This window comes from Lampetra fluviatilis, chromosome 54, assembly GCF_964198595.1.
Source record: "Lampetra fluviatilis chromosome 54, kcLamFluv1.1, whole genome shotgun sequence".
Classification (NCBI taxonomy): Eukaryota; Metazoa; Chordata; class Hyperoartia; order Petromyzontiformes; family Petromyzontidae; genus Lampetra; species Lampetra fluviatilis.
In genome coordinates, this window is record NC_136328.1 from 7,569,140 (window position 1) to 7,584,274 (window position 15,135).

General features: G+C 55.9%; 1 protein-coding gene across 1 annotated transcript in view; it reads right to left on the minus strand.

Annotated features, from left to right (window-relative positions):
* LOC144949676 (1-phosphatidylinositol 4,5-bisphosphate phosphodiesterase gamma-1-like) overlaps positions 1-15,135 on the minus strand; it is a 66,032-nt gene that overhangs the window by 5,566 nt on the left and 45,331 nt on the right. Inside the window, exons 16-30 of the mRNA XM_078879680.1 lie at positions 14,661-14,771; positions 13,437-13,624; positions 12,799-12,999; positions 12,374-12,493; positions 11,749-11,932; positions 10,994-11,074; positions 10,693-10,796; positions 9,163-9,259; positions 8,138-8,210; positions 7,211-7,377; positions 6,015-6,111; positions 5,128-5,352; positions 3,532-3,680; positions 1,653-1,767; positions 665-832 (exon numbers count right to left, since the gene is read on the minus strand). Of these exons, the coding sequence (XP_078735806.1) occupies positions 665-832; positions 1,653-1,767; positions 3,532-3,680; positions 5,128-5,352; positions 6,015-6,111; positions 7,211-7,377; positions 8,138-8,210; positions 9,163-9,259; positions 10,693-10,796; positions 10,994-11,074; positions 11,749-11,932; positions 12,374-12,493; positions 12,799-12,999; positions 13,437-13,624; positions 14,661-14,771 (2,080 nt within the window). The remainder of the gene's footprint in view (positions 1-664; positions 833-1,652; positions 1,768-3,531; positions 3,681-5,127; positions 5,353-6,014; positions 6,112-7,210; positions 7,378-8,137; positions 8,211-9,162; positions 9,260-10,692; positions 10,797-10,993; positions 11,075-11,748; positions 11,933-12,373; positions 12,494-12,798; positions 13,000-13,436; positions 13,625-14,660; positions 14,772-15,135) is intronic.

Genomic DNA, 15,135 nt, shown 5'->3' on the forward strand with positions numbered 1-15,135 from the left:
TACTCCCCTCCATGCACTCTCCTACCTCTCCCCTCTCATCTCCAAGCACCCAGTAGTCAACCTTCGCTCATTGGGAGGTCGCTCATTCTCCTCTGCTGCCCCCATCATCTGAAACTTCACTCCCACATCCGTCCGTGCTGTCGACTGCCTGCCACTTCCAGTTCAGGCTCAGGGCCTTTTCATCCTCCTGCCTTTAAATGGCGCCACGGTGGCGAGATGTTAACTAACCCACTTGGTATACAGGAGGTCGTGGGTTCGATCCCGACCCTGACGCCTATATATTTGGAGTTTGAATGTCCACGCGACCTCCGTGGTCGTGTGCATTTTTCTCCGGCACCTCTGGTTTTTCACTCCACGTTTATAATCAACATTCGTTTTAAATTTCCACGTGATATAGCCAATTTGTTGAGCTATGCTTTGTGGCCAGGTCGCATCCGAAAAAGAAAGAGCTTCATAGCTCAGTGGGCCTTACCTGGTCGAATAAAAGAAAAAAAATTGTGTTTATAGGTTTAAAATGCCACAGGGGCTTATGATGACCACACTCAAGTCGCGTGACCACTCTCTACGGCCTCATCGTGGGCGGCAGCGCAAACTCGGTTGGGCGCCATCCCCACCCCAATCTTCCCCCCCGTCCCCCACCCCCCGCCCCCACCCCCCAACGTACCCGGCTTGAGCCCCTTGATTGGGAACGTCGCCTGCGCCAGGAAGTTGGGATCGCTGAACATGTCCTCCTCGTACACCACGAAGCGCAGGAACGAGAACTCGGGGTTGTTGACGTCGAACACCGTCGGGGCCACCTTGGGAGTCCACACGGGGTTCAGGCCGTTGTCCGCTGCGGGAGGTCACAGAGGTCACCCGGCTCGTCAATCTTGCTGCGTCTCCCTCCACGGAGAGTCATGTTCGTGTGTGCGCGCGTGTGCGTGACCCAAGTTCGACTCACCGCTCACGGCTACCGACACCAGGTGACAATTTTCTGAACTGATAATGGGCCTCCGCCCTAGGTCGGCTCAGCCTGAAAAAGGAGGACTTGGCGAGGTGTGTAAACATCACCACTGGGGAGAAAAAGGCTGCTGGGCCGGCCTTCATAGGTGCTTGCTAACAGCACTTGCGATCGCCCTGGTTGGTACTGCGGGCACATTAACCATAATGATATGTGCTTTGTCTGGTCGTAAACAAATCCTGTGACGTTACTCGAAAACAAAGAGCGCCACGTCACGATCCAAAGTTGCCAAATTACCCGCCAATGACTTAACCCTTTCCCGTTCCGAGACGAATGCAAGTTGCGGAGAGGGTGTCCCGTTCACCGCTGAATCTCAGAGCGCGCGAGCGGTTCAGCGTTAATTTTATCCAGAGAGGCGTAGCCCCGCTGTTTTTAAAAAAACATTGTGCTCACCGCAAAGAACCGCAGAGAGCCGCAGCGACACGACCGCTGCAATCTACCATAGCTGATGCCAAACTGTGCCACACGCCCTCCCGCATGGCCTTGTGGGAGCCTCGGAACGATAAAGTTATTTTACTTTGGTTTTTCTTCTGGCTCCGTTCCGATGACATCAAGTGCACGTCATCATAAGAAAGAAAACAAAAAACGGTGACGTATACACGTGAAAGGGTTAACTGGATAAAATTGACTGCGCAGCAAAGGCGCTACTCACGCACGACCTCCGTCTTGTACTTGCTGTAGTCGTAGTCGGCTCCGCACACCTCCACCTCGACGAACGGACACGCGATGCCCCGGCCGTTCTTCGGCAGGTGCCGAGCCGCCAGGATCTGCGAGGCCGTGCGGCCAAGGTGGGGGGGGGCGGGGGACATGGGTAGCGGCGGTGGTGACGGCGGCGCATAGCGATGTATCGACGGACGCAACCGACGTGCGGTCGAGAAGGAACTCGGGCGAACGAACACGAGAGCGGCAGGTCACGAAGACATTCGCCGCCCTCATCTTATTCTTCTGGGCATCGGTGAAATGGAGCTCTACGAGGCTCAACGGATTTCTGCAGCACGAATAAAAGATCCTGAAAGATAAAGATTTCCGATTCTTCGACAAAAAATACCTTCACGGTCTCGGATTATAAAATGCGCGACGTGCTGATGCTGCATCGGCAGTGGTGCAATAAGCACAATTAACAAAAGCGCTCGGCACATTTGTCAATAATAACACTTTGCGAGTATGGCATTAACAGGAAAAATAGAAACTAGGCGACGTTTCGGCAATGGCCGATCTGCATGGCATAGAGCGAGGTTATTATTACATGGGGTCGGCTGCTCCAATTTGTTTCTCCAAGTCACGTATATTCTGTGCCTCTGCCCACGGTGACAAGATGTTAACTACCTCACCTGGTATGCAGGAGGTTGTGGGTTCGATCCTGACCCTGATGCCTGCTGCTGTATATTTGGAGTTTGCGTGTCTCTCTCCCCGTGGTCACGTGGATTTTTCTACGGGTCCTCCGGTTTTCCCCCTCCACATTTAGAATCAACGTGCGTTTAGATTATTTGGCTGCTATACATCTCCACGTGACAATAAGCCGCTTCATTGAGCTGTCATTTGCGGTCAAGGTCGCTTAAAAAAAAAGAGCTAAATAGCTCAGTGGGCCTTACCTACTGGACACCTGTGAAAAAGAGCTTTATAGCTCCAGTATAAATAAATATTGTGATTTCTGATTACCTGGTAAAATAAAAAATAGTTTAGTTTAGTTTTATACTCTTTGGTTCTTTCGGCAAATTCACGTAGGTAGAACATTTTAATAATAAAAATATCACGACGGTTCGGTCGCAACACAAGCTCTCTCGCTGGTTTAGCAGTTCCACTGCTGGATTATTTTTTCCGCCTGAGGACGACCGCTTTCTGTTGCGATTGAAACATCGTGATATTTTATTTTTAGTTTAGTTTTAGTCGCATCCACTCTCCTTCACCCCCCCTTCTGCCTCGCCCTCCCTCAACTCCTTCGTGCCCTGCAGCGGCATCTCTGCAGAATGAACCCGAAGCAAACACCCTTGGCCCCCCTCTACGCGGGCGAGTAAAACCAAGCAGCACAGCGCCGAGCAGAGAGATTTCGCCACACGGGCGCCGTACAAACCCACGCGGCCTTTGCACTGTGCCAAGTGGACCGTCGGAGGTCAGTCATGAGGGTCACGCCCGGCAAATAAACAGATGCAACCCGAACAAAACAAACAGCCCTAATCTTGTAGTTACCTACCGAGGCTGTGTGTGTCCGCCGCTGCCCGACATTTAGTTCAACGCTTCATTGTCATCAACAGCCCCGATCTATCCGCTGCTGGATGCAGGCCTCCCCTCCTCCAAGCGAGACTTCGCTCCGTACATCGCCAACCGTGCGCACCTCCGATTAGCACGGTTGGCTACGTACGGTGCGATAGAAGTTCAACATACATACTTGGGTGTTACGTTTTTAGAGAATCGGGGGGGGAGGTGGTGGCGGTAGGTGGCGATGATGTCACCGCGCCCCCCACCCCCCTACCACTTCGACCCCGAGCTGCCAGGGAACCCAGACTTGCGCGCGAACCGCCGTGCGCCCTCACCGTCAGCTGGATGCTGATTGGCTCGAGGGACTTGAGCGACGTTTTGTCAAAGGGGTCGAAGGAGTCGTCGCGCATGATCTCCGGCTGCAGGACGTAGCCGCTCCGGCCGCCCAGCAGGAACAGGGCCTGGTTCAGCTGCATCGGTTTGTCTGCAACCACGACGACACCGCGTGTGAGCAGCACCGCCTCAGAGATGGCCGTAGGACGGCTCTGCGCCAATCTGCTGCGTTCGTGGGGCCACCGCAGGTGTTAATGCACGCGTACGTCTACGAAGACAAACATCCCCCCCCCCCATTCCTTGCCCCCTTGGAAAGCCCTAACAGACTTATGAGGCAAGCGCTGTTAGCGAGCACCAATCGGATGGATGACTCGCTCTCGCACTGTCATCTTCACGTGAATGCGCACACGCGCTCGGCAAAGACAAATATCTCCCCCCCCCCCCCCCGTATTAGATTTAACAGACTGTTGGGGCAAGTGCTGTTGGCGAGTTGCTCCTATGAAGGCCGGAATTGCACACGAGGGGGTGGGTGGCCAGCACCACACCTGGCCACCTTTGTCTCCCCAGTGGCGATGTTTACACACCACACTAGGTACTCATTGGAGGCCGAGTCGATCTAGGGGAGGCCCAGGACCAGTTCAGATAATTATCACCGGTGTTGGCCGTGAGCGGGAATCGAACTCGGGTCGCCGGGTTCGTAGTGCAGCACGCTGACCCGCTGCACCACCGTTCCCCACAAGCACAGAAACACACGAGCGCGTGCTGTTTGCGAGCAACTGTTATCACCAACACACACGAGAGGCTGGTGTGGCCAAGCGCTACACAAAACTTGGCTTGCACTCCACACGGCCCCCCCGCACCCTCTCCGCTCATCTCGTCAAGCGATGGTGCCGATGCAACGTGGCCCGTAGGCCAGCACGGTGGAGGCGACGAGGTTTGGTGGATGACTGCACAAATGTTGCGAAACTCCCCTTGGGCGTCGGGGTGCCATACAACTGGTTTACCAGAAGAAGGCGGTACAGCATTGTGTGGACTAATATCTGTACTTTCTATATGGGATACAGCGTTGCCCCCTTGCACACGTGGGCTTTCTCTGTGTGCTCTGGATTCCTCCCACACGTATAAACATTCAGTTTATAACAAACAAATTTATTTTTCGATTTAAAGCTTTCGTGACTGCAGGGATTCATATTCTTTGTTCTTTCGGTAAAGTCACGGAAAACAATAAAATAATAAGAAAAACATTTAAAATTTTCTTGCTGTGGTTTTCATACCTGATGATGATTGCTTGTGTTGCAATCGAAATGTCGTGATAATTTTGTTTTATTTTTATTATTTTATTGTTTTCCCTTCTACGTGACTTTACCGAAAGAACCAAGAAAACTAATTTATATATAGAGGGCTGCAGATCTTGGGCAACTGTTGGCGCTGGCTCACCGCCTGGTTGCCTTCCCACTTACCTGTGGTTCTTTGCACCTCAGGGTCGTTGCCATTTTCTTCTCCTCCAGATGAGTGAATATGTTACAAATTGAAGTTATTATTATCATTAAGATACTATCATCATCACATCTCGATCCCAGCGCCACCGCCCCGCATACCGGGCGTCTGGAAGTTGAGCGCCACCAGCTGGCTGCCGCAGGCCCACAGGGGCAGCGGGTCGTAGTTGGAGGAGTCGAGGCGTTGGCCCTTGGGGTAGACGCGGCTGAGCTGGCGACGGTTGTACTGGAGGAACTTGCGGCCCTTGTTGCGGTTGGCGTACTTCTCGGCCTTCGTCTCGGGGAAGGACGACATGTCCTTGAAGGACGCGCGCTCCGTGCCGATTTCTGCCGCGGGGGTGGGGGGGGCGGGATGAGAAAAGACACGCATTTTTTTTCCCTCCAAAAGTATTTTTTATTGAACAAACGATTACGGTACACACAGAGGGCATGTTACGGGACACTGACACCGGTAGTAGACACAATGCCAAGTACAATGATTACGAACGTTTTATATTTTGAACCTGTCTTTGCCGTGTGTTTCAATAAACTCTACCATGGTGTCGACTTCCTGAACTCCGATAACCCTCTCGGGAATGGACAGAGGGTGGAGGGGGGGGATAAAAGGGAGGGGGTGGGCACAGATACATTTTTTTTATCACAAAGCCATGATCACTCCACTGCTGTATGATGACCGCCTCCCCAAAACCGATGTCATCTTCTCACGTTCCTGTTTGTCTCCGTGTGTCTCTGTCCGTTCCCTTGTATCTCTCTCCTTCTCTCCCCGTGTCATGGAATCTTTTCCACGCCCGGCCCACACTCAGAATCTCCTCGCTTCCAGCGGATTGAGGGAGACGCGAGGAAACTTCCGTCACGTGAATGGTATCACACGTTTGCGAGCGTGACATCGGCGCCGCGTTTTTCCGAACGCCGCGTCGCGAGAGCGATGGCGCCATCACGAGGCCTACACTTAAGGAGGTGGCAGAGCAGGGGCGGCGCGATTCACTCACTCTCCTCGTCGAAGGGCACAGGACGGCAGTAAACGACGAGCTCGGAGAGCTCCAGGGCGATCTTCTTCCTCCGCTCCATCTGCTTGCCCTCGCTGAGCTGCACGAGCAGGAGTGCACGCACGCACACGCACGCACACACACATGCACGTACACACACACACGCAGACACGCGCGCACACACACGTACACACGCAGGCACGTACACACACACACACATGCACGTACACACACACACACGCAGACACGCTCGCACACACACGTACACACGCAGGCACGTACACACACTCGCAGGCACGTACACACGCACGCACACACACACGCGCACACACACACACGCAGGCACGTACACACATACACGCAGGCACGTACACACATACACGCAGGCACGTACACACGCACGCGCACAGGAAAGCAGGCATACACGCGCACACACAGACACGCGCAGGCACGCACCCTCTTGCACACGCAGGCACGCACACACGCACAAACACACGCAGGCACGCACACACGCACAAACACACCCAGGCACGCACACACGCACAAACACACACACGGATGCACGCACCACATTACACACATGTATCACATTGCTACAGAGACATCATTATTGATTGTCACTAGGAGAGTCCGATTGGATTCCTCTGACATCACACTCCACCGCCCACACCCTCCCTCCCAGCCTAGGCATCCGTGCAGCATAATCGCGAAACCACCACCGCCACTTTCGACCGAGTTTCCGAGAAAAGCTATTAAAATCGCCGCACCGCCACGGATCGATGCCGTTTCGGTAACGGAAAATAAAACAGCGGCCGTCCGCCGCCAGCGACGTGGTCCAGCGGTGGTCCGCTTGGCGCTTGTTGCGGTCGCCCTGGTTAATACCGCGGGCGTGTTGAGCAAAGTAATACGCACCGTCCGGCTTGCAGTAAAAAAAATCCCGTGACGTTACTGGAAATGGTGGAATTCCACGTGTGCCGGCGTTCCGGTCCAAATTTGCCAAATCAGAAAATTTACGCCGCAAATTACTCAACTGGGTAAAGCCACACAAGCAACGTCGCCCTCGGCTGGCACACCAGACCCGTCCGTGAAACACGCCTCATGCCCTCGAGAATGGCGCGATCACCAAATCACGATCGTAATCGCCGTCGCCGTCCTCATTGCCGTCGTTATCCGACGGCTCGGTCGTCGCGCGCACGTGCCTTCATGTCGGCGGCCGACGCAGCGTCCTTGACCTTCGACACCCACTCGTGCAGCTCCTCCAGCGAGGGTGCAGCGATCTCCAGCGGCTTGGGCAGCGGCGGGTGCATGTGTATCGACTGCACGCTGAACACGTAGCGCTGGGCTCCCTTGCCGTCCCGCGGCACGACTTCCACCGTGGTGGCGGTGCAGAGGTGCGCGGGGAGAGAGGCAGACGTGAAGCCGCGTCGCAAACATCGCCACCCCCCCACCCCCTACTGGCAAGACTTGCCGGCTGCTGCTGCGATGTACCGAGTTGGAGGCGTGGCGAGATGTTAACTACCTCGCCTGGTATGCAAGGAGGTCGTGGGTTCGATCCCAACCCTGAGGCCTGCTGTATATTTGGAGTTTGCGTGTCTCTCTCGCTCCCCGTAGTCGCGTGGATTTTTCTCCGGGTCCTCCGGTTTATCCCTCCACATTTAGAATCAACATGGGTTTACAGCCTTTTGGCCACTATACATTTCCACGTGGGAGGTCGAGACACGGAGCAGATTAGCGTGGTTGGCACGGGCCCTGGTGTAAGGCATTAGACGAAACAGTCAAACAATCGCTCAAGGAGAAAGCGATTTTCCAGTGACAATTTCAGAGATGAGATGAGGAGTTCACCCCTTGCAGAAATTAAAACCCTGGAACAGCGACGAAGCAAAGGGGGCGCTGTCCTTCAAGGGGACCACGTAGAGAGTTCATCTTCTCTTCTCTCAGTCAGGCCACGGACCTTCGTAATATCTCCCTCCTACCAACGCGATGATTCATCGCCCTCCCACCAACCATACTATTAAATCACCCTCCTACCAAACACGACGATTAACCCCTCTCCCTCCCACCAACGCGATGATTAAATCAACCCTCCCGCCAACGCGATGACGAACAACGGATGGGGAGGCACTTACCCACTGTGCACGTCGTCACGTCAATCATGCCCTTCTGGAAGTTGCCCAGGGGGCTGTTCTCGACGGCGGCGGCCTGCAAGGTACGACAGCGCAGTGACGTTGAAAACTCGTTTCGTTACAACTGCTTCTCGTTGTGTTTAGTCCGTTGTACTTCGTCCCCCCCCCCGCCACCCACCTCCAATTAGCACGGTTGGCTACGTACGCTTCGGAAGAAGTTCAACGTACGTGCGAGGCAAAGGCGCAACCCTGCCATGAAACGCTCGCGTCACTGCCGGCGGAAGGGCCTCCATTGAAGGGAGGTCGATTAGATCCCCTTTGTGAGAAGGGTAACTTGGACTGCTCTTCCACAATGGGGTGACAGTACCCAGACTGCATCCCACCGCGCGCGACCTGCCGATCCCGCTCTCTGTGGTTGAACTCATTCATTCCGCTGGGCGGACCAGAAGCGCTGTCGATTATTGATGGTGGTGCGATTTACGATAAAAAGACCCCCATGACCAAATCACCCGGAATACTCCCGGCCCAAACCGGATTTAGGATCCGATTCGCCTGCCCGTCCGCCTTTTGACTCCCCAGTGCCGATGTATACACACCGCACCAGCTACTAATTTAAGGCCAAGCCGACCTAGGGGAAGGCCCAGGACTGGTTCATCATATAACCGGTCGCTGGTGTTGGCCGCGAGTGAGAATCGAACGCGGGTTGCCGGGTCTGTCGAGTAGCGCGCCAACTGCTGCACCACCGCTCCCCACACACGCACACAAAGACAAACATCCACCGGATAGCCTTAACAGACTTTTGTGGGGCAAGTGCTGTGGGCGAGCACACGCACGCACGGACGCACCTACCGGATTACAAGCCGTATGAAAAATACGAAGGTTTTACTCTTTCTGGCAAGATAATAAGACGCATCCACAACTTTTGCTTAAAATACAGGGGGGGAGGCGTGGGTGGCTGAGGGACAAAAAGCAGCGCCGGGATCTGGGAGAACCGCGACGGGCGCGCGGCTCAAGTGCCCTGGACTCACGGCCTCCTCCAGGCCTTGCGGCAGGGTGCAGGTCATCTCCTCCACGTAGTTGGAGGGGAACCACAGCTGTTTCTTGCCGCCGTAGTCTCCTCGCCACCTGCAGGACGACGCACGGAAAGAACCGGGCGCGCATGCCGCGTCGCAGCGCAGCCGGTGAGCACGGGGAGGGGAAACGTTCCACCACCACGCACCACCTGGCCCCCCGCCTCCTGCCCCGTCCCCCCCACCCCTGCATCTCCCCCTGCCCCCCAAGAGCAAGTCCCGATGAACGGTCACAATTGGGGGTCGTGAGTCGGAGTCAATAATCGATTGTCGTGTTCTTGTACTGTTTGTTGTTGTAACGCTCTTACCAAGTGCCCCGACTGGGCATCTGTGAGAAAGAGCTTTATAGCTCATCGGATTCCTCCAGCGTGAATAAATATTCTGATTCTGATCTTCACGTCTCGTTGTTGCCGTCTGGCTCGTGTCGACGTCTCGTTTCTCCTCTGGCTCGCCGGACGAACCGTTTTGTTTTCCGCGTTACACAAATCGTATATACAGCCGCATAATTCAGAATCGCTCATCTTTATTTGGACCGGAGGAATCCGATGGCCTACGAAGCTTTTATTCACAGATGCCCACTTAGGGGCGCGTCAGAAATTTGCAACAAACGATGCAAAAATCAAGAGGAGTACGAAGTTAAGCAACATGAATCTAAATAAAGTATAATCTTTCGTATAAGTACATCAACTCCGCTCACATTGTGCACAAATAATCAATATCTCAAACGCGCCTTTCATTGGATGTCTCTCGTGAGCACAACACATTGTTTTATATACATATATATTTTTTTTTTTACTCAAAAGACACAGAAGTTGATTTGACGCGGCGATTTCTCGCGACACGTGGCAACCCGGGTCTAACCACGGGTGGTGGTGGTGGCCGACACCCGGATTGGAAACCCCGAATCTCGGCAGCGCCGGGCTCGCCGGCCTGCCCTCCAAACGGCCCGGTCGCCTAGGCCCAGTGGTGAAGGCGTCGTCGGCCAATTAACGAGTGTTTGTACTTGTGGGTAGAAACCGGAGAACCTGTGTGCGAGAGAGCAACACTCTATCCCAGTGGTTCTCAACCGGTGTGGGGTAAGCGGACCACCTTGGGGAGGGGGGGGGGGGGGGTACGTGGCGATGTCCCAGGGGTTACGAGAGGCAATTGATAAATGTGTGAAATTATAATCGCACGTGAGAGTCGTTGGTGAATAATCACGTCGGATGAATCTGCCAATATAAAATAACTACCGTAACATTTAAATCCATATGGTAACCTAGAACGATAAACTCATTGATCGTACACAATGCGGTTTCCAAGAGTAAGCAGCGAGCACAAAGTACATCACGCATGCAGAGTGTCCGTTGAATAATGAACATCGACGTTCAATATTCATGAATTTATTTCTCAGGCAAGGGGGGGGGGGTAACTTGGTTGAAACAAAATTCAACAGCGGCCAAAAAACGTCGAGAACCACCGGTCTCAACCGTGGCGAGCGGCCCTCACCAGCCTCCATCCTGCTTGTCCACGCCGGTGATGATGGCGTGCTTGCAGAAGGAGAGCTCGTCGTCGCGCTGCGCTCGGTAGTCGTACAGCGCCTTTACTACGCACTGCAGAGCGGGGGGCGGGGGGCGACGGCCCTGCGTTACACGAGTGCTGAGCAACAATGAGTGACTGCTACAACAACAGTGCTGCTACAGCAAGTGCTGCTACAGTAACAGTGTGTGACGGCTCCAGCTACAGTGTGACCGCTACTGTGTGTCACTGTTGCTACAGCGAGAGGCGGGAGACGGAGTCCGCCGCTCACCTTGGACACGGCCATCTTGTTCGCCTCCACGTAGTTGAGCTCTGGGTTGCGTGCCTCGTACAGCGCTCCGTAGTCCAGCTCCTGTGGACACACACACACGCGCGCACACACACACGCGCACACACACGCGCACACACACGCACGCCGGTCATTATCATCGCAGCAGCAGCAGCCATCGAACAAAGACGGTCACCCCATCGCGCGGTTACAGATGCGCTTCTGTGGCCATCTGGAACGCTCGATATTAGGAAGCCACTGGAGCGATGCACTTTTAAATCATCATCTAGATTGAAAACTCATCTCTTTAGAGCTGCTTTTTGTGTTTAATTTGTTGTCCTTCCCCCCCGCACCTCCGATTAACACGGTTAACTACGCACGGTCGGGAAAGAAGCTCAACTTACATACGCAATGCAGCCAGAAGATTCCCCTCCATCTCCTCCATCCCATGGCACCACGGACTTCCCCCCCGCAACCCAACCCAGCTTCCAACCTACTCTGACTTTTGTGTTTAACAACAATAAGTATGTATGTACATGGTAAGTTGAGCTTCTTTTAGCACCGTACGTAGCCAACCGTGTTAATCGGGGGTGCGGGGGAGGGAGAACAAACTAAACACAAAAAGTAGTTCTAAACAAATTAGTTTTTTGTTAGGTTATTTATAACGTGTGACATTTCGGGTTGGCTATAGCGGGGGGGAGGGTGGGGGTGGGAGGATGGGAATCTTTATTCTTTGTGCGCGAGCGAGAGGCACGCACGTATGTGCCCAGTTTCTCGAGCGTCTCCTCGTTGATGGCGTAGCGCAGGCGCATCTTGCGGTAGAGCGGGTGCTTCTCGTAGTAGCACACGAGGTCCACAAGGCTCTCAAACTCCGCCGAGTTGCCCAGCAGGAAGAGCCGCCCCTCCTGCTGCACACGGCAGTGCTTGATCTTCCCGTCCGCCCTGCCGGGGGTTATGGGAGGGGGGAGCGTGGGTTACAGCGAGAGGATGGGTTGGTTGGGTGGGTGAGATGGTGGGTGAGATGGTGCGCGAGTGGGTGTGCGAGTGGGTGGGTGAATGTGTCGGTAGGCCGGTGGATGGGTGCAAGGGTGTGCGGGTGCCTGCGTGGATGCGTGAGTGGGTGTATTGGTGCATGGGTGGATGCATGGGTGTGTGGATGGAAGGGTGTGTGGGTGTGTGGGTTGGCTGGTGCGTGGGTGTGTTGGTGGTTGGGAGTGTTCGTCGGCGAGTGGATGCGTGGGTGGGTGTATTGGTGCATGGGTGGGTACATGGGTGTGTGGATGGAAGGGTGTGTGGGTTGGTTGGTGCGTGGGTGTGTTGGTGGTTGGGGGCGTTCGTTGGCGAGTGGATACGTGGGTGCATCAGTGTGCGTGCGTGTGGCACCGGAAGGTGATGGCGTAGGAGCTGGGGTCGCTGCGCTTGCGCACGAGGAAGGCGCCGTCCTTGGGAACGCGCATGAGCCAGTGCTCGGCCTCGGCGCGCGTCAGGCTGCTGTGGTACCACCTGCGGCGCCACGGCACGGGCAAACGAGCGGTCATGGGAGCTTGCAAGTACGTTGAACTTCTCTTGCACCGTACGCAACCGAACGTGCGAAATCGGAGGTGCGGGGGCGAAGGACAACAACACCGAAGCACAAAAAGGGCTCCAGTGGTTTTCTAATATCAGAAGGAAGAGTGGTGGTGAGGGGGGGGGGGCGAAGGGGGGAAGAGGCGAGGGGGAGGCGAGGGGGGGACGAGGGGGGGACGAGGGGGGGGCGAGGGGGGGGCGAGGGGAGGGCGAGGGGGGGGCGAGGGGGGGGGGCCGCTCACTCTTTGCTCTCGTGGGCGTTGGGCTGCGGCACGGGGTCGGAGAGGCGCATCTCGAACTCGTTGCAGCGGAGCGGCACCTCGCGGTAGTGCTGGATGAGCGAGTAGAGCGAGTCGAACACCAGGTTGTCCGTCAGGAAGTAGCGGATGGTGCCGGCCTCCTGCCGCGAGTGGATGCGGCAGTGCTGCACGCGGCCCGACCGCCTGCCGCCACGCGGGGGGGGGGGAGGGGCGGGGATCAGACGTCGCAAACGGGTTTTGATTCCTTACCCGTACCTGTACCCGGCCATACCAGGGTCGCAAATGGGTACCCGTACCCGTACCCGGCCGGATACGGGTACCCGTTCCCTACCCGTACCCTACCCGTACCCTACCCGAAATGAGTGACAAACGGTTACTCACCAGTGACTCACGGCCTACCCGTACCCGTACCCGGCCGCACCAGGGTCGCAAACGGCTACCCGTACCCGTACTCGGCCGGGTACGGGTATCGGGTAGGATACGGGTATCGGGTATCCGGTTGCGACCTCTGGCGGGGATACGGAATACTCGCAATGCGAACGTACGTCGCCGGAACGGGAACGGGTTAACGGCTATTCGGGGCGTCTTTTGTCTTTGTGGCGGTGGCAGCGAGCGGTTACCAGAAGGACAGCGTGTAGTCGCCCACGAAGGTCTCGCTGTCGCGCACCAGGAAGGTGCCGTCCTTGCCGCCGTTCTCCAAGCAGTAGTCGAGCAGCAGGCGCTCGGCGATCTGGCGCCCGTCGCGCCCGCCGCCCAGCTTGCCGTGGAACCACTTCTCGCTGAAGTGCAGCTCGTTGTTGTTGGACTCCTGCAACGGGATGCGATCGAGCGGTTCAATTCCAGAGCGCAACCTCCGCTGGTCGTAACCTAACCCGCCATCACCTCGACTATCTCGGTTCCTGCACCTCCGATTAGCACGGTTGGCTAAGTACGGCGCGAAAAAAGTTCAACATACATACGTCCCACTGCTCGTACCACAACCACCACTACCACCCGCTGATATTACCACAACTACAACTCATGTGACCAACTGCTAACACGACCCATCACCACTGCTCGTACTGCACCCATCACCACCACCACCAATACCACGAACAAAGATTCCACCTGCCCCCCCCACCACCCAACATAGCCTTAACGGACTGTTGGGGCAAGTGCTGTTAGCAAGCAGCACCTTTGAAGGCCGGCAACGGCACACGAGGGGGCGAGTTGCCAGCACCATGTCCGGCCACCTTTGTATGCCAAGTGGCGATGTTTACATGCCACACCAGGTGCTCGTTTCAGGCAGAGTTGATTGGGGGGAGCCCCAGGACCGGTTCGGATAATCGTCACTGGTGTTGGTGGCCGTGAGCGGGAATCGAACTCGGGGTCGCCGGGTTCGCAGCGGAGCTCGAAAACCACTGCGTCCCTGGCTCCCCACACCACAACCACCGCTGGCAGTGGCGGTGGCGGTACGGTAGGTGCCCCACTCTGTAGTGCCGTTTGTACGTGGGTACACGGCCCTTTTGCCAATCCACTGCTGGACAAGCGCCCGTTCATGGCGGTTGTTTGTCCATACTTCACCACGCTGGCCAGTGCGGGGGGGGGGGGGGGGGCGAAGGCAGGCAGCATAGACATTGGAGCACAGTACGGTACGACAACCCGTTTAATGCACAGCGGTGGCGGTCGCCAATTCACGCGCAATCTAGGCTCACGCCCCGCCGCTCAGCTTCGGAGGTCTGACCAAGGCTGGACGCATCTCTGGGCAATTCGATCACGGACCGGTGGCCTTGAACACGGACCGGTGGCCTTTAGGAGGGACCGGCGACCCGCACGTCCGACGACAACGTCGGCTCGGCCCGTACCTGGCTCTTGGTGTCGTCCTCCTCCTCCTCGTCGTTGGACTGGTTGACCGTCGTCTCCTCCGAGTAGTAGATCTTGTTGCTCGTCAGCACGAAGAAGTGAGGGTTCCACTCCTGCGCCGGAGCGAGAGGGGTGGGGGGGTCGCACGAAGGGCGAGCGGGCGTCACGCGTCGCCCGCACCACGCATCCAGCACCTGCCGTCTTTGGCGTCACCACCAGTGGGGGCGCCATGGTGGCGAAATGTGAACTCCTTCGCCTGGTACGCAGGATGTCGTGGATTAGAACCCGACGCCTGTATACTTGGAGTTTGCGTGTCTCTCTCCCCGTGGTCGCGTGGATTTTTCTCCGGGTTCTCCAATTTTTCCCTCCACATTAGAAAGGTGCGTTTAGAGTATTTGGCTGCTATAGATTTCCACGCAATCAGCCACTTTGTTGGGCTATCATTTGTGGCCAGGTCGCTCTAGAAAAAGAGCCATA